This window comes from Copadichromis virginalis, linkage group LG7 (assembly GCF_057382275.1).
Source record: "Copadichromis virginalis isolate Kocher_CV1m ecotype Utaka linkage group LG7, C_Virginalis_male_GT1.1, whole genome shotgun sequence".
Lineage (NCBI taxonomy): Eukaryota > Metazoa > Chordata > Actinopteri > Cichliformes > Cichlidae > Copadichromis > Copadichromis virginalis.
Genome location: NC_140624.1, coordinates 53,574,817 through 53,592,922, shown reverse-complemented (window position 1 = coordinate 53,592,922; position 18,106 = coordinate 53,574,817). Strand labels below are relative to the sequence as shown.

At 40.9% G+C, this 18,106-nt stretch overlaps 1 protein-coding gene across 3 annotated transcripts in view; it reads left to right on the top strand.

The window, feature by feature from the left end:
- col5a1 (procollagen, type V, alpha 1) overlaps positions 1–18,106 on the top strand; it is a 74,306-nt gene that overhangs the window by 34,096 nt on the left and 22,104 nt on the right. For 2 of the 3 annotated variants that reach the window (XM_085464154.1, XM_085464153.1), the window contains exons 6-29: positions 1,548–1,655; positions 1,768–2,148; positions 3,240–3,797; positions 3,899–3,955; positions 5,686–5,727; positions 6,239–6,301; positions 6,403–6,477; positions 9,034–9,126; positions 9,587–9,643; positions 9,774–9,827; positions 10,028–10,081; positions 10,240–10,293; positions 10,422–10,475; positions 10,561–10,614; positions 11,052–11,096; positions 11,851–11,904; positions 12,373–12,417; positions 13,166–13,219; positions 13,312–13,356; positions 14,261–14,314; positions 15,291–15,335; positions 15,573–15,626; positions 16,263–16,307; positions 16,429–16,482. In XM_085464154.1, the coding sequence (XP_085320280.1) occupies positions 1,548–1,655; positions 1,768–2,148; positions 3,240–3,797; positions 3,899–3,955; positions 5,686–5,727; positions 6,239–6,301; positions 6,403–6,477; positions 9,034–9,126; positions 9,587–9,643; positions 9,774–9,827; positions 10,028–10,081; positions 10,240–10,293; positions 10,422–10,475; positions 10,561–10,614; positions 11,052–11,096; positions 11,851–11,904; positions 12,373–12,417; positions 13,166–13,219; positions 13,312–13,356; positions 14,261–14,314; positions 15,291–15,335; positions 15,573–15,626; positions 16,263–16,307; positions 16,429–16,482 (2,199 nt within the window). The remainder of the gene's footprint in view (positions 1–1,547; positions 1,656–1,767; positions 2,149–3,239; positions 3,798–3,898; positions 3,956–5,685; positions 5,728–6,238; positions 6,302–6,402; positions 6,478–9,033; positions 9,127–9,586; positions 9,644–9,773; positions 9,828–10,027; positions 10,082–10,239; positions 10,294–10,421; positions 10,476–10,560; positions 10,615–11,051; positions 11,097–11,850; positions 11,905–12,372; positions 12,418–13,165; positions 13,220–13,311; positions 13,357–14,260; positions 14,315–15,290; positions 15,336–15,572; positions 15,627–16,262; positions 16,308–16,428; positions 16,483–18,106) is intronic. The other variant, XM_085464155.1, reaches the window with a different exon arrangement.

Here is an 18,106-nt window from a genome sequence, read left to right as displayed (position 1 = left end):
TGAAAAAAATGCATGAATAATTTTCTCCAGTTCCAAAAGAGACCATAAGTTGCAATTTAGAAATGTTCCTTAAATGAGAATAGCAGGAACAAGACATGAATTTTACATGTGAGTTGAAACCTAGAGAGGATTCAAATATTACACCAAGGTTTGTAGCACTGACTGATGTGAACAAAATGAAGTAAGAGCCCGACTGATTTGAGAATATATATCACAAGGAGATATAATCATGTCTTAGTCTTGTTGACATTTAAAATAAGGTAATTATTAAAGAGCCAACCAATAAACCATGGACTAAGGTGAGCAGCCTGCACAGCTGGTGAGGCTTAAAAGACATATATAGGTGAGCATCATTGTCATAGAAAAAGCTTGAATGGTGCTTGAATTGTGATAGCAAAAGAAAGGATGTAGAAAAAAATAGTAAAAAAATAATAATGTACCCAGTACTGAACCTTGTGGAACCCCACAGCTTAACGAAGCAGTGTTAGAAGAGAAAATGCTCGTCCATGAGAAAGAAAGAAATGTAATGCAGAGCCAATGATGTGGTTTTTGTAATTTTGCCTCTGTACAATCCCAGAATGTATTTTAAAGCCAGTAATCAAAATGTGCGAAAGTCTAGAACTGCTGGATGTCAACAAACGCTGTGTTTCCCATGAAGATGTTAGTGTACAAAAAGCTATGCATCTAATTATACATAAATGACAAAAAAAATCACAGGTTTCGTCCAAGTTTTTTTTTTTTTACTTGTTAACCAGTGCATAAGTGTAAGTGCAGCTTTGTAGGCTACCGCTTACTAGAAGCAGTTTTTGTAGATTCTTTACATACAGAATGAAACTACACATTATAGAATCCAACAAAAGAACCACTTAGTATTTTCTTGCTGGTCTTACTCATGGAAATGATTAAACCATAATTGTCTCTAATACTCAAATCAGATCTTTGCTGGATCCTGTGCTGAAAAGAGCCTCTTGGCATTGTGTAAGAAACCTGCAATGTGCCAGAGGAAAAGTGCTGACTGGGAAGAACCAAGTTATCAGTCTATGCATTTACTTAATCATGTTTAGGAATGATGTGGTGCCTGCCTAAGCTTGCATTCATGCACTGTGTCATTTTTCCCACTGAATACCAATATACTCAGTGTGTGCTAATTAACGGGATGTCAAAGAAGTGTTACAGGATGAACAGGAAGCTCTTCCTTTTGACTTTTTGATTTGCCCAGGGCCCTGTTTGTTACACAAAATCTTGCCCCTCTGTTTTCCTTTTTTCTAAAGATAGGTGCTGGAGTCATTAGGAAAACTATGTAAGAGCAATGTGTCATTCAGTCATAGCAGTTTACAACAGGCAGATACAGTGTGAGCTTTCCACAAGGAGGAGGAACTCCTGTGTGCTTCTGATCGATGGTCGACCGGTTGTACAAACATCAGCCAGCCAGAGGCAATAGCGCAGTGCAACATATTTAAAAATCATGTTGCTAATAATTGATTGCCAATCTTTCTCTCTCAGTCATACACTCTCTTAATGCTGGTGGAATGTTTTTCTCCCTTTAGAAGAAAGCGGAGGACAGCTACTATTATGAATACCCTTACTACGATGATTTGGAAAAGCCTTATGACTTAACTCTTGATTCTGAGACAACTGAGACAACCACAAAAGAGGTACCATTTCATGTTTGCTCTAAATGCCCGCATCTTATACATAACTGTATTGTTTCTATGTTACTACAGTAAAGCATCCAATGCCAACGTCCCCCTCCAAATATCTTTACAGGAGACAGAAGGGGACAGTCTGATCACAGGGGGTGAGATTTTGAAAGGCAGTTCGACTGGCACCGACTGGACCTCCATCTCCACCGGCTCATCCGCTCGCTCATCCAGCAGCTCTTCAAGTACTGATACTGGAGGAGGAGAAGATGATTACGCATTGGGGGTCACGTACGGCACCTATGAGGGCTATGACGACTACTATGACTCCACGTCTTCACCTGGTGGCGTTGATACCTCTCGAAGTGTCACCATCACCGGCATCGGCACTGGGGGCGAGCTGGACCTGGGAGCAGGGGGAAGGGTTGATTTGAATGCCGGGACTGGAACGAGGGTCATCACCACTGGTGAAAGGACTACAGTCACAATCTCCAGCAACAAAACATCAGTAGGTGGACATTAATCATGGGAGTTAATTGTTGCCAGTATTACTGCACACCTTTATGAATGGTATTGTACTTTGTATATATTCATTTTATTTTCTTTGTTCTTTTAAAAAAACTTTAAGAAGTTTGTAGCACAGGCAAAGTCAGACAAAGGTAGGGTGACAGAATACACAAACATGTATGTAGGAATAGGTCATAGATAATAACTACTGATTTGTGAATAATGGGACATAAATATAAATTGGGCTTATTATGTAATATTATATTACAGTTTATTTCTAACTAACTAGGCGGCTCATTCTCATTCAGTTGACATAAAACCTTTTTGGGGCCTTCTTGAAAGAAATGTAAAGAATGTAAAAATAAGGTCAGAGGTCAAATGTGACTAGATAGATAGTAAAGTCTACAATAAATAAACAAAAAAGTTAATGTAAAAGTGCACAGGTGCCTAGTAAGGGTCTGAGAAAATGTACATGTGCAACAGTGATTAAAAACAAGGAAAAGTAAAAATGAAGCATAGGTTGGATGCAAACTATAGTGTGATGTTTAGAATCTCCATGTACCAGTATCATTTCCTACATGCTGCCAATACAAATGAAGGCAGTAGAATTTAAAGCATAGTTTTAAAGATAAAAGATGTTTCATGAAAGTTTGACCTTATTTGACCTTGACTTGAGATTCAAAGTTAAGTGATATTTATGTGTGTAAACAATAGCAGTAAGAAACATGGTTTTAAATAGCTCTATGTAGCATTATTATCAGCATTAAATCTATTGACCTTGAAGGATAGGTCAGAGGTCAAACTTGTCATGATATTTTAAATCTTTATCCGATACTTTTATACGCTGACACACCACAATGGTAAGTCAATTATAATTAGATTGTCAAATCAATACGTTTATCTTGAAAATGTTGGTGGATGTAGGCCCAATGTTAATGGATTGTTAACACCACCCCACTCTACACCCCTGCAAAATTTGATCAGAATTCATTCAAAACTTTTCGAGCTATCATGTTTATGGATGGAATGGTATTCAAAAGGCCACATTGCCAGTTATCCTCAATTATTCTGTCCTGTTAATTGTTCCAACAGGCAGGAGCCTCCCACGATGACTACGGATCCTACGGATATGACGACTATGACTTTGACAGGACCCACACCATTGATGGAGATGGCAGCAGCAGCAGCAGTACAATAAACATTGGAGGTGGAGGCAGCAGCAGCAGCAGTACTCTGAACATTGGAGGTGGAGGCAGCAGCAGAAGCACTACTGTGCACGTCAGTGGTGGAGGTGGTGGCAGCAGCAGCAGCAGTACTCTGAACATTGGAGGTGGAGGCAGCAGCAGCAGCAGTAGCACTACTGTGCACGTCAGTGGTGGAGGTGGTGGTAGCAGCAGCAGCAGTTCCACCATCACTCTCGGGGGTGGAGGAAGTTCCGTGTCAGTGGGAGGCGGCTCAGCCAGCGCAGGCACCGGAAACCGAGGGTCCATCGCCACCGGCACTGGCCTGGATGTGGATGCCTATGATTACACGGAAGGGTTCAATCAGGAGGACCTGAAAAACTATGACGGAGAGCTAGATGAAACCTACGATTACGGCACAGAGCTGCCTAACATAGGGCTGCCCGCTAACACTCAGGATTATGGGCAGGTGAAATTAAACAGGATACACTGCAGAATAAAAATAAATCATAAAGGTGATGAAGATAAGTGAGGGTGGGCTGACTTTGTTTTTGTGTCTGTGCTGTGTAGGGTTACGGAGCTCATGGTGAGAAAGGACAGAAGGGAGAGCCTGCTGTTATTGAGCCTGTGAGTATGACTGTTTGAACAACATACACAAGCAGCAGACGAAGGCTCCGTTTGGGCTCATGGGGAGGACATATGTGTAATCCACATCTAAACACAAACTATCCCTTACTTCCTGAATAAGGCTCCATAAGCCACACAAGCTCACCACAGTCATCTGTTAGCATCCTCGGACGAGGCCTTGCTCCTGGCTGTTCATCGTGGCTAAACCATAAACATTTGTTGTAGAGCCATGCGGCAATTGTTAATAAGCTCTACACACGGTGTAGGGAGCGTGTAATCACAAGGGAAGTAAAACCAGGAAGAACAATAGGAAGTATGAAAGGAATTGTTCAATTAAAAAACCTAAAACAGACACTCATATATATTTGCAGGTAACACTGTGAAAATCTCTTCCTATATGGATATATATGCCACAAAAGGTTTGCATGTATCTAATATAGCACCAGCTGTTTTACTTCAAACAGAAGTCATGGAGCTCCACCAGGCATACCTGCCTCTGTGACTGAGTGCCTTCAGTGTTTACAGAAGGAGTTCATGTTTTTTGAGTCCACTTCCTTAATGAGCTTTTGTGTATGCACACGTATAAGCATGCTGGAACACACATACGCAACCTCCCAGTGTGCTTTTGTCCCTTTGCAACATGCAAAAAGCTGTGAGGTAGAAAACTAAGAAAGCTAAAAAATTACAAAAGGGCAACATGTTATAATACAGCCCTTGACTGAGGGTGTAATTCCCCTGTAACTGAGTGGACTTTCTATGTATTTTTTTTTTTTAAAGTATGCAATAAAATTTACCTACAAATACTTAATGATAGGTACACTAAAATAAGGACCTAACAAGTCAGATTTTTACAGGAAAGACGCTTCTGTAAATACATTTATTTGGTCAGTAAGTAATTTTAAGTAGCACAACGTCTGGATATTTTGCAGGAATTTTGACAGAAATTATGCTACAAGTACAAGTGTGGGCTGTATTATGAAGTGCTAACTTCAATGAAAAATAAATACATGTACAGACCCAGCCCCTCAATCAGTAGCCACAATGCAGGTGACACACAGGAATAACTGCAGGGATTGAAGAAAAAAAAAAAACAACAAGTCTGAAGGAAGTGTTTAAAATAAAAATGCTCTGAAGGCAGCTTGAACTTTGGAGAGTGGGCAGAATTTTAATCTCAGAAAACAAAAAGCCAAATTGCTACCACAAGAGCAAACAATGTGGTATTTATGTAGCTGTAGAGCTGCACTGATGCATCTGTTAAGTCAGATCCTTGAGTCTTTGAGACATTGAAATGAGATGAACTGCTATTATTGCCTTTTCAGTGTTACTGATCAGGCCCTAACTCAAACACTAACCCTACACTTAGACTGAACTAATTCCAAAATGTTCATAGGCATGGCTAAACTGGCTTTATGTTTCCGTTTGCATGTGTGAATAAGTTTAACATCCCCACTGATCTGATTAGCCCTTAACTGAACTTGTCCGGGTAGGGGAAGCACCTCAGGATGGCTTTGCCTGTTGTTTGCAGCCACTCTCTCGTTCTCTGTGGATCGACTGCAAACACAGCTGCAGTGACAGGCATGCATGCACATGAGTCAGCAAAGATGGGAACATGATGAAGGGACAAGTTTACAAGTGAACGTTTTCCTGTGTATTGTACTCAAGTGTGACAGTGTTGTTTGCAGCCATGTGCTTATGAATGAGGCCTAATGATTTGTGCTTGTGTGTTTCAGGGAATGTTAGTGGAAGGTCCGGCTGGGCCTGAAGGGCCAACAGTAAGTCAATCTTCCTGTCTCTTAACTTCCTGTGTTTCCCCCCCCCCCGCATCGTAATCGCTGCCGTTTTTCTTGGCAGCCGCTTGGTAAAGAAAAGCCAATAGAGCTTCCTTTCACGCATTCATTGTTTGTCTGCACTACCAGAAAATTCGAGTTTTAATGCTTTGCTGGCTCCCGATGCAAAAAGGAGTGGCCCGAGCAGTTCCCCCAAAGCGGTTTTTGGACTTGATTAGATGTCGAAGGAACGTCGTCATTTATTTAGGAAGATTCCTTTAATACAGATTTGCTTTGACACCCTGCAGATGGAGTCCAGCCACTGAAGCGTTGCACTACAATATAAACAAATAAGAATACCCCACAAAGATTTACAGCTTCACAGCCTCTCTTATAAAATATTCCCACATGCACATTCCGTTCTGCTGTATGTGACCATTTTGCAAGATGAAGGCAAAACCTTGTGTTGTATTGTGTGTATATATAGAAGTTAAATGAGGTCTTCTGTTTAAAATAGGGTCTCCCTGGACCCCCAGGTGCTTCCGGCCCACCAGGCAGTCCTGGAGATTCTGGAGAGAGGGTAAGGTTGTTTTTTGTTTTTTTTAATGTCCTAAACATCACCAGAGGTTTACAAATACAAATAATAAAACACTCACTTGTGTTTGTAATTTCCCATCTAAGGGTCTTCCAGGTCGTCCTGGTCTTCCTGGTGCTGATGGCCTGCCAGGACCTCCTGGAACTGTCCTGATGCTGCCTGTAAGTAAAATACAATTCTTCTTCTTCTTCTTCCAAAGTCAGAAATTCTAACTTAGTGCTTTAATCCTTGTTTAACCTCCTTTAAGACCAATTGTTATTATTGACACCGTGTTTTAGCGATAACTTATACAATGAAGTGGAATAAAGGGGGTTTCCCATCAAGCCATTTATGATGAGCCTAACCCTTACGAGTAGGGGTGGGTTTTGATAATCGATTTATCGATTAAAATCGATTCTGGCTTGGATAACGTAAAATCGATTCATTAAAATCCTGAATCGATTTTTTAATATAAATTTATTTTGCCCGAAACACCAGAATCTCAGGTGAAACCTCACAAAATTTCAACAACCACCAAACAGCTAAAACAGTAAATGAGAGCAGGAACACGGATTCTGCACATAAATGTAAACACAAAGCGCAGACCCACGGACAAGAATCAGTGAGATGTCGCCTTTCTCACCCGACGGCACGGACACGGTCGGGGCTGAAAGCCGAGAGCTCGCTGATTCTGATGTTTCGGCGGGTCCGCGCTTTGTGTTTACGCCCTTTTTGCGCTGATTCTAAAGCTGTTAGTTTTATCTCTCTCCAAACAATATTGACCGAACCAGCAGCAAAAGAAGATCCAAACTACGCTTCACATAAACATCGTCATGAATTCCCTCTGACTTTTGCTGTTTTGCTTCCACCACACTTCATGCACAGCTCTCTCTCTCTCTCTCTCTCTCTCTCTCTCTCTGTACTTCAAGAACAGTTTCCCGTCTAAAAATCTGTTTTCTTCATTATTTGCTTGCTTGTTACCCACAAGTCTACCGTTGTTTACAGCGCTGTTGGCCGCTGTTTTTTTCCTTTCACTTACTTCCGAAAAGAAAACCTCATTTCTGTTGTTCAATGGGCTTCTGAACAAATGTAAACTTTTTAAAATTATGCAAAATGCAAAACGCTTAGCCGTGTCTCTAATAAAACCGCTGTAACTTCAGAGGTAATGTTCATGTGTTGATTAATGTTCTTCTTTCGTTTTTGATGTACTGCAGAATACTTTTATAAAATCCCAGGCCAGGAAAAATCACCTTCATGTTTTTCTGTGTTTTATCTTCAGCTACTTTGACACAGAAGCATCTGCTGTGATGCTCACACCTTTGATAAAGTCTTGCGAGTGTCAGCTTCCTTTTTATAGATACAAATATATGTAAATGTACTGATCTGAATTAGAATATTTCTGACTGTCTGAGGCAAAATTTCCCAGATACAAATCGAATTGAATCGAATCGTGGATCGAATCGTTTCGGGACCTTGTGAATCGGAATCGAATCGATTCTAGAAATCAGTGACGATACTCAGCCCTACTAACGAGCGTTTTGTTGCATAAATATGTGCTTCAACATGTTGAGTGAGATTCTTAAATAACAGCTGTAATGTCAGCTGCTTTAAGCTGCACAAATCCTAGCCAAGTCAGCAAAGTTAATGCTACCGAGCATCTTTTTTTTTTCTATGTCAGACTTGACCGCAACAGTTGCTCAGACATCCTAATAGCTTCCTGTGATGTCTACCTCCTCCGCTTTCTTTATTAGGTGCTGGGAAAATGCTGCTGCTGCGGTTGTAACTGATTAGTTGTGCAGATACAGAGTTGTGGTTTCAGGATTCCTCAAAAACTGTCTGGCGGAGTCATGTGGCAAACTCTGTCTGGACAAGGTGTTCTGGTGTATCTGCTGGCAGAAAGCCGGCGATCCTTGAGCTCCAAGTCTAATGAGAAACACGCCTTCTCATCATTTCAAGACGTTCTGTCTTGAAATGATGGAGTCAACATGAGCAGCACGGCAGGGTTAGGTGGCAAATCTAGACACTGGTGAAGCAGCTTCTCTTTTTTTTTAGCCATTTCTTGATAAATCAGAACATCTCGTTTGCATGGCAGAGATAGAATCAAGTGGACGAAGAAAAACTGCGGGATTTGTGGGAAAATATGAAAAAATATTGTTTTTATTCAGCTGCAGTACATCTGACTCATCCCTGATGTTCTAGATCAACGGTTTGTATTTTGCTTCGTGGCAACAACCCTCTCTGTGACTTTGAAATCCTGCACAGCATTTCACTGCTGTCTTGCCTCTGCATCTGCAGCACAACTGACAGTCAGTCTCCTGAGGACTGTGCCGTGTAATCCAAACCAAGATGTCTGGCCCAAACAAAGTCAAGAGTTGCACCATAGGCATGAATATTCATGTTAGGGTGTAATGCTGGCTTATCACCACCAGATGGCAGTCGAATGTGAACATTATGGCCTGCAAGCAGCCATGGATGGAGCTGATTTGACAGCTGGAGGCTGTAGCATAGTTGTTGTTGTTTTTTTTGTTGTTGTTTTTCTTAAATGGACAGACTGTATTAAAGAAATATTAGAGCTATTGTTGGTAACAGTGTGTGGCTGTTTAAACTTAAAAGATTAATTTTGCCACAGGCCAGCACTTTAGTCCTTACACATGCTTCTCTTGGCTCTCATTTTTTTGTTTCTTGTGTATTCCTTTTTATGGGACTGAAGTCTCACCAAGCTATCATTCCTTCCATAGTTCAGACTCAGCGCCGGAGGTGACTCTGGGCAGAAGGGACCTGCTGTATCAGCACAGGAGGCCCAGATGCAAGCCATCATGCAGCAGGCTAGGGTAACAGTTTACACCTTCACATTTCTGCTATTTTTACTGCTCTTTGTTGCTAAACTCTGCGAACTATAAGATTCTCATGTGGAAAATATCTTATTTCAGATCATTTCATTCTATACTTTTAACTTTTTTCCCTCACTTCTCCTCAAATGTCATATTTTTTTTAATTTTTGTTTCGTTTTTAACATTTTGTTACTGCTTATCACATGACTTTTACTGTATTTGTGGCACATTTCCTACAATGTTCTTCCTCATTTATTATTAATAGATGCTGCATTTTGTGAATTAAGTTTAACATTAACATGCAGAGCACAAGTATAGACACAGTATACAGCAGAGACAAATATGAATTGCTAAATCTGCTGCAGTTCTATTCACACATGAGCTAAATTGTCCTCTTTCCTTCTTTTCCATATGTTTCATTTGATTTCATTTTTATGTTATTTCTCCTTTCTTTGGTCAGCTGGCTATGCGCGGTCCTACAGGGCCAATGGGTTTGACTGGCAGACCTGGACCGCTGGTATGTATGGCAAATCACCTCCCAGCAAAAACACTGAAGCACAAATACTCTGATCTGCAGATTCTGTTGCACACAGGATGGTCTTGCTCAATTGTTATATGAATTTTTAGTCAGTATTTTTCTTTTTAAGGGTCCTCCTGGTGTACCAGGACTGAAGGGGGAGTCTGGAGAGGCAGGACCTCAGGTACTAGAAATCACCATGCTACATTCTGTTTTCAGGATCAGTTTCTGATCATATCAGTCTAAGCAAATGTGGAAATGTGTTCACTAATGCTGAGCCTTTGTAATATTCCGTTACTAGCAAATCAGCTAAAAAGCCTAATTTAGGTGGATAGATTGGAAATGAAAAAGATGGCTCAGTGATTTACAGCACTTTTGTTTTAGGGACCACGTGGACCTTTGGGAACCCCTGGACCTACTGGAAAGCCTGGTAGACGAGTAAGTTGTCAACCAAGCTATTCAGCAGCAAAGAAGTAATATTAAGACTAAGCATGATAGTTTTTATGCACTTCACAGTGTTTGTTTGCGATTGCAAATAGTAAATGCTCTGTGATTGTCTTGATCTGGAGGTAGAACATGTGCTGTTGCTTTTACAGGGTCGCTCTGGAGCTGATGGTGCCAGGGGCATGCCAGGACAGACTGGACCAAAGGTATGTCGTCTTTTCCATTCACGATGCACTTAAATGTGCCACTTTTGACAAAAAGATTTTTTGAAGTTAATTTTTAAGCTGAGGTGGTGATCTATATCATTAAATGTTCTTTTTTCCCCGCTTTTAAGGGAGACAGAGGATTTGATGGTCTGGCTGGACTTCCTGGTGAAAAAGGACACAGAGTAAGCATTTTAACCTTTAACCTGAGAGGTGTGTGCCTGTTGGAATTTGGACAACAGTTAAACATGTTCATATTTGTTTTCACAGGGTGAACCCGGCCCCCATGGACCTCCGGGTGGTCCTGGAGAGGATGGAGAGAGGGTAAAACAAAAAAAAGAAAAGAATTTCACTCCTGCCCCTTCATTTTCTTATCAACCTCAAGTGCTGTGCACACGAAGTCGCACTATCTGAATTTGTTCTGCTCTTGCACAAATGACTTCTTTGCAGGATTCTTCCCAAACGCACCGTTTTGTCATCATTTGAATTGAACTTCCACTTTCTCTTCCTACTTTCTCCTTCTCGTCGATTTCGTTCCTTATAATACGTTCAGTTTTTTCTCTTTGCAAAAATACCTTTTCCCAATTTCCCTCACCTTCTCCATTAAACACAACTGATGCAACTTGATCCCCCACTTCCTCTGTTTCTTCATTATGTTTTCACATTACACACACACACACACACACTTGCACATCCTCACTTTCTCCTCCATTATAATTCACTGTCTGTTCCACAGCCTGACCTGCTCTTTTCTTTCCCAGGGAGATGATGGAGAGATCGGACCCAGGGGACTTCCTGGTGAACCAGTGAGTGATCACATATATTACCATTCAGTCTTACACTCAGGGAAATGTATAAGAGCTGCAGGCCTGCTGTCATCATGTTATTGTGTTACTGAACAATCATACTGTCGGCTGGTATCATATATCACATGTTCATAGTCATATAGACTTGGAATTTTTTATTTTTTAGTGCTATTGTGGTGCAAAGTGAATGTTGATCAGAACTCATGTGTACAGGGGAATCTCTAGTGGTGAGAAAAGCAAGCAGAACACATCAAGCTTCTTTTAATAGCCTCCCACACCCCGCCTCACCCATGCAGGATACTCCCTGCGGAGGGTGGAAAAGACAGGAAAAGGAGAAACCATCAGAAAGCCCTTGATATTGCATGTTATGATCTTTTTTATCCACCAGGGTGCGCTACATTGGTTTGAATTCACACAGTCAGGACAATCCATCTACTTGGGTAACTGTAGCTGTGAGGCATGGCACACAGAAAGAAAATCACAGCACTGTTTCATGGGTACGGCTGAGGGAAATGCAAGAGTAGTAAAAAAAGAGAGAGAGAAAGAAAGAAAGAAGGAAGAAAAGGAGAGCGGGCTTCAGCTTTCCCTCACATCTCACTCTGTAGAAAATCCTCAAGGACATTTGGAAAGTGAGGTTATTTCCAGCAGTATAATTTTGAAACTTGATTTAGCTGAACGTGTTTAATAATGCATCAGTCCTTTTTCACAGGTGTGATATCACTCTCAATCTCATTTCCCTTCATTTTTACCACAGGGGCCTCGGGGTTTGCTGGGACCAAAAGGACCTCAGGGACCTCCTGGACCACCTGTGAGTGCCCACCCCCCACCCAACCCTCTCACCTCTCCTTCAACTTCTCAACTTTTCATATCCAGCAATAGATTTACAGTTTAGAGAGCGGAATCAATTTTTTAGCATCTCATAAGCAGCGAGAGAAAAGGGAAGGACAAACAACAACCACGGGGAAATACAAAACTCAATATCTCTCAGACACAATATACAAAAGAGTAGCATATGTTATTGAGTTTAACTTCAGCTTCTCTGATAGATGTCTACAGTGCAGCGAGGCTTCAATCTAATTTGTTCCAGCGGATTTAATTTAACGTGGACACTGCACATTTTTGAAACTGATATCTCTCTGTAGGAGTTAGCGATTCAAATACATCAGACTTTAAAATTCATTCACACAGTCGATTCTGTCCATTTTAGTCTTTTATAGATTTGCTGCCTTTCCCTTTTCATTTTTTGTTCTTAATGTTCTTTTGTCACCTGCTGTAGGGCGTTACTGGAATGGATGGCCACCCTGGACCCAAGGGAAACATAGTAAGTGAAGCTGGAATGAACTAAATTGCCTATATGTGCAAACTCTCAGATAAACCAACACGCACAATTTCAATTTCAATCAACGTTTGCTTAATTTCACCCTCAAAAAAGCCCATGATATGCACTCATGGGCAAACACACACAAGCACACACACACCAGTTCAATCAGACATTAAGACATAATGAAGAATAGGCTGCCTGTGTTTGGGTCTATTTGAGCAGTCCACCTCGACCGCTTGTACCATTCCAGCTCAATTTCAGGCAGCGCCCGGCTGTAATGAGAGAATGCCTAACTGAAGCAGCTCCTTTGTTCTGTTGGGAACGATCCAACGAGGTAGAGATGAAAGACCAGGAGCGTTCCCCGACTCTTGGCCTGAGGAAATATAATTGATTGCCAGTTATCTCATTGGGAAAGGTGTTGTTGTGTTTGTGCCTCAGCAGTTTCTTTCATTAGGAAAGTAGTTGCGGTAATGTGCACTGTGTACGTGTGTGTGTGTCTCTTACCTCGAGCCGTGGAAAGATGCTACTCCATCAGTCCAAAAGTTGTGGCTTATTGTGTTGTTATGAGGTAATCATGCAGAAGTGTGCTACTGCTTCTCATTTATATTTTTTCAGAGGAAATTTTCCCCTTTGCTGGACAATGCTGGTCACCAAATCAGTTTCGCATTCACACAGCCTGGTTGAAAATCAATAAATTATTCAGTCTTTTCTACATGGGGAGATTTCTAAGACAATTTTTCTTTTTCAGGGACCCCAAGGAGAGCCAGGACCTCCCGGACAGCAAGGCAACCCAGGAGCCCAGGTGAGTGATGAAAATGTAGTGTGAATTTAGATCTTTCTTTCTCGGAAGTGTGAAATGAAAGCTTGCTGATCATTTCTGTATCCTCCCCACAGGGACTTGCAGGGCCTCAAGGACCCATTGGACCTCCAGGAGAGAAGGTAACATACCACGTGGCTCTAAAATCCTGTAACTCCACTAAAAAAAACTCTAAGATGCTTTAAAAACAAAAAGAATCAGAATGTATAAAATAGCTGGTCGCATTCATTTTCATGAGCGGAAAGCCAAGTTGCTATCTTATTCAGAAATGCTTATCACACAATTATGCAAATGCCTCCTCATCCCCAATGCAGGACTAAATGTTGCCTTGTAGATGGTACAGACAGATTTGAATCCTGATACATTTTAATTTCATTTCAGCTAAATTACATTGGCTAACTTATATGGAGCACACTCACTTTATTATTGAGCATTTGGGATTTGGTAATGTAGGTACCGCGTGTGCCCTGATTTTAAAAGACATTAAAGCCATCATGATATTTGCTAAGTGTAATAAAGCGAAACAGTAGACTTAAATCGTAGATCTTTGAATTTAATACAACACATTCAATACATATGCAAGACTTTGCCACCCCAAAACACCATGTAAATAATTTTTGGGACTAGAGCTAATGAGCATAACAAAGAGAAAAGAAATCTGCATCCTATTATCGTCATGATTCATTTTATGTGTCTGTACCTTTGCTTGTCTAAGAATCCTACTGTTTGTCTTTTGGCCACTGAGGTTCAAATGAATTATAATGACAATAAATGAAATTTTACGCACACTCATCATCACCAAAGGATGACACCTACAGAATTTTGTGATCCCCTGGGTTCTGGTGTCATGTGTGGGCTTCTGGGATATGTCTCGCCAGCATTTGAATGGATTATGTAACAATAGTCAGTGTTATATCAGCTAAACCTCACGTTGTTGTTATACCGATAGACATCTATATCCTGTGATGGCTCCGTGTGCTCTTGTTATCTTGTCATGTTTACTCTGACCTTCTATCATCTACCCAGGGCCCGACCGGAAAGCCAGGCTTGCCAGGAATGCCAGGAGCTGATGGCCCTCCGGTGAGTTTTTAGGCCACGTTTCCAAAGAGCCGTATTTTATCTTTTTCCTCCCCTCTGTCTGTTTATAAAGAGTTTTTTATAGGTAGCTGTGAGAACTCACATTTTTAAAGCCATATCTCAAATTTTATTTTATACAGCCTTTTGCTTCACAGGATAAAACACATCACAACAGACGCACTTTATATAGGCAAACAGTCCCTCTGACATCCCTGCACAGACAGTACACCTGCTATAATGGCAGATGTTTCTTGGAAGGTACCAGGTGGCACCTAAGAGAGATAGGGCCAAGATTTGAATAACTACAGGGCAAGAAAAAGATTTAAAAAAAAAAAGCAAAACAGAAAAAGGAGATAAAGTAGAGCCCCACGACACACAATATCTCTCAGCCTTTTAATAATTTCTTTTGAGGGTAGTTCTCCCTGAGTTACACAGCCAGGCTGTTCCTGTTAAATCTGTTTTGTTGCATATAAAGCAAGCACAATATTCCCAACCTTAGTGCTCCCTTTCTGCCTCTTCTCATGTATCTGTTTCTCTCTCCATCCTCATATCACTAATAGCCCATCAGAGGGTTTGCACAGCTCCTTTTGTTAATGAGAATGCAATCATTTTCCTCTTAGTCCTTTCAGATGAGCATCCATGCATGTGTGTGGATGTGTGCGTTTTTTGATGAGGTGGAGTTTTGTGTCATACATGCACGATGCTGTTTGCTATATTGCTTGTACAAAATTAAGAAAATGACAGTCTGTGCTTTTTGAGCTCAGTGATAGCTAGTAGGGCCTCTTTAATACAAATCTCAAATGCAATTAGACTGCAATGGCTCTATTTTTTTTATTTTTTATTTTTGCAGTTTTCCACTTTGATACGTCCCTCCAACAGTTTTAATAACCTAATTTCTCTGTTTAAGGGGCCTTGTGGTATTTATGGTAGTAATTATCCTCAAATGAAATGCCATAATATTGCTCTTAATAATTCACAGGGTCACCCTGGAAAAGAGGGGCCTTCTGGAGAGAAAGGCCACATGGTGAGTTTTATTACATTTGCTTCCCATGAGCTAGCTTTCATTTCGTCCTTCCTTTATTTACGCTTTTCTCACTTTTTCGTTTCCCCTCCTGTTGTCCTTGTTCAGAAACATTTGCATAAAATGTGTTTGCATTCACGAAGATAAGATTAGCAAAATGTGTGCGTGTGTGTGTGTGTGCATGCTTGGATTGTTAAAAACTACGTGCTGCAAACTCTTATTAAATATTTGTCTCTCTAGGGTCCTCCTGGCCCTCAAGGACCTATTGGTTATCCTGGGCCTCGAGGCGTGAAGGTGAGTTGATTATCAACCACTAAGAAATTAATTTTATGTATTTTTTTGTACTTTGCATTTAATGTGTTAATAGTTCCCCAATATCTCATTTGAGTGTTGTTGTTGTTGTTGTTTTTTGGTGTTTGGCCAACCAGACTAGTGTGATTTTGCCAATAAATAAATAAATAAAAATCCCCTTAAAAATGTTTTGTATAGGCTTCTGTCTGTGTTTGTCAGAAAGACTGAGATGGCAAAGGGGCTGATAACAGTTCAAGGTGCACAGCCCTCTCCTTCCTCTGTGCCATTAGTATCTGATGAAACCGAGACAAAAGAATTCCCATCAAATAATTCTTAGAAAGAAAGTGTGACTGATCCAATCATTAAAGCTGCTACTGAGCTAGGGGGATCACACAAGTGGCTCGACTCGTAGCTAATAGTCCCCCTGTTACATGGCTGAAGTCTGCTCTCAGGGAAGATGAAAAGATTGGTCAAGAAGGAAGAAACTTTGTATGCTAATTTATACACCAAAACAATGAAAATGAATCCATCCTAAAGAGTATCCTCTTTTGCACAATTTACTTCTAAGTTTTAAAAAAAGTGTAGCCGTCCGTTATCCTCCCCACTGGTTTGTAATTTCTGCCTGTTCTTGTATCACAGGGAGCTGACGGTGTGCGTGGCCTTAAAGGACACAAGGGTGAAAAGGTAAAGGAATTCAAACAGCCGGCTAAAAAACGTCTAAGAAAGTTGTGTGGACCTATTTGATCATCTCTGCATGCATACCAATCAAATGGTTTCAACATCGTTTTCTTTATCCTTCTGCTAGGGAGAAGACGGCTTCCCCGGCTTCAAGGGAGATATGGGTATCAAAGGCGACAGGGTAAGGCTTGTTTGTTTAAACTTGACTGCTGGATGAATCACTCAAATGATCACATTAATGAAACAACTCTTAAGTGCTGCACTCAGAACTACCTTTGTTTTATTGGGGGGGTGAGGGTGACCTTTAGCCACAGTAAGTGAAAGGAGCAACCACTCCTGTCACTTTATCCACTTTCATTGCCTAAGCCTCTGTGACTACCGCAGAATTGTGGCTAATGAGCAAACATAAGGTGTTGTTCCAGTTGACAAGTGGTTTGTGTGCGTGCGTTTGTTTTAATGTGAGCAGTTTCCAATTTCTTTTCCATCCCCATTGCCTCTTTCCAGTCACTCCTAACCTCGACAACTTTAGGAGAAAAGCGCGACTTTGACAGGTTTTCCTGATTACAGCCTCTTTCTCCAAAGTGCTTCAGGGATTTACACTGTCAAGTCTTAAGAAAAAAATGCTTTCTACAGTAAGAAACACAACTTGCACAAGCCAATACTTCAAACATCAACCCTCCAATCCCTGACCAGGCTGTCTCTAGCTGAGCATAGAAAGGAAGGAGAAATCAATGGCACTTTAAACCCCTTTAAACCCGGGAGAGAGACATGGGGCTCCGGCTTATTTTCCTCTGGAGATGCAGCAGATCCAGATGAAAGCAAAGATTTGAGGAGGCCCTCTGCTTTGGAGATGCACATAGACCGGAATGTAAATGACTCATTTTGAAGCGTGCCTATGAAAAGTGTGTGAGTGTGCTCAATTTAAAGTGTTCTGTTTGATGAGCTTGCAAGTGTGAGTCAAGTACAGTTTGTCTGATGCCGTTTTAAGTGCTGGTGTGCGAGCACACTGGCTTTGCCTTCAACTCTGCGCAAGCCTTTAGCTAGATATCTTTTTACACACCACCAGGTCTCATGCAACAGTGACTGGCTGTCAGAGTGAGTTTGTAGTCTGTCACTTAATATGTGTCCCGCTTGAAGGAAAGCACACTTAAAAAGAGAAGCAATATTAAAATAGCTAATTTCTTTAATGATGAAGCAACAGAAATTAGCATCCTTAAGCCCCTTTTTCGATGAATAATAAAAGCAAAGCATTCTTAAGTTATAGAGCAAAAAGTGACCATATTTGTGCAAGAGGATGGAGGTCTAAGTTGTCAAAAGTGCAAGCTAGCTTGGTTAGCAACCAGCTAATTAGTGCTAATAGATGTTTTGCAGGCACGTGACCGCTTACCAGTCTTGTAGGACATTTCGCTCAAGTGATTGAATAGCCTACTAAACATTATGTAAATGAGATAAACTATGGCAACTATGAGTAAACATACAAGTTGATATACTCCCTCAGAGGAAGTAAAACACTTTAAAGGCAAGCATCTTGCTTATTAAGGTAACAAGCTATAGACTATAGAGAGCAAAACTGTTTTTTTATACCAGTCATAACAAAATACTTGTTTCAGATCTCTCTTATAGTACCCAGATTCATTTTAATCACCTTAGAAAGCTATATGAGTGGAAAAATATTCCCACTGATGCTAATAATTTGTGAATGCACAGTCAATAGAATAATCTTTGCAAAACCTGAGGGGAGAGATGTGCTCAAGTACCTTGTTTTTGTTTGTTTGTTTGTTTACCATACAGGCTAATGGCATTTG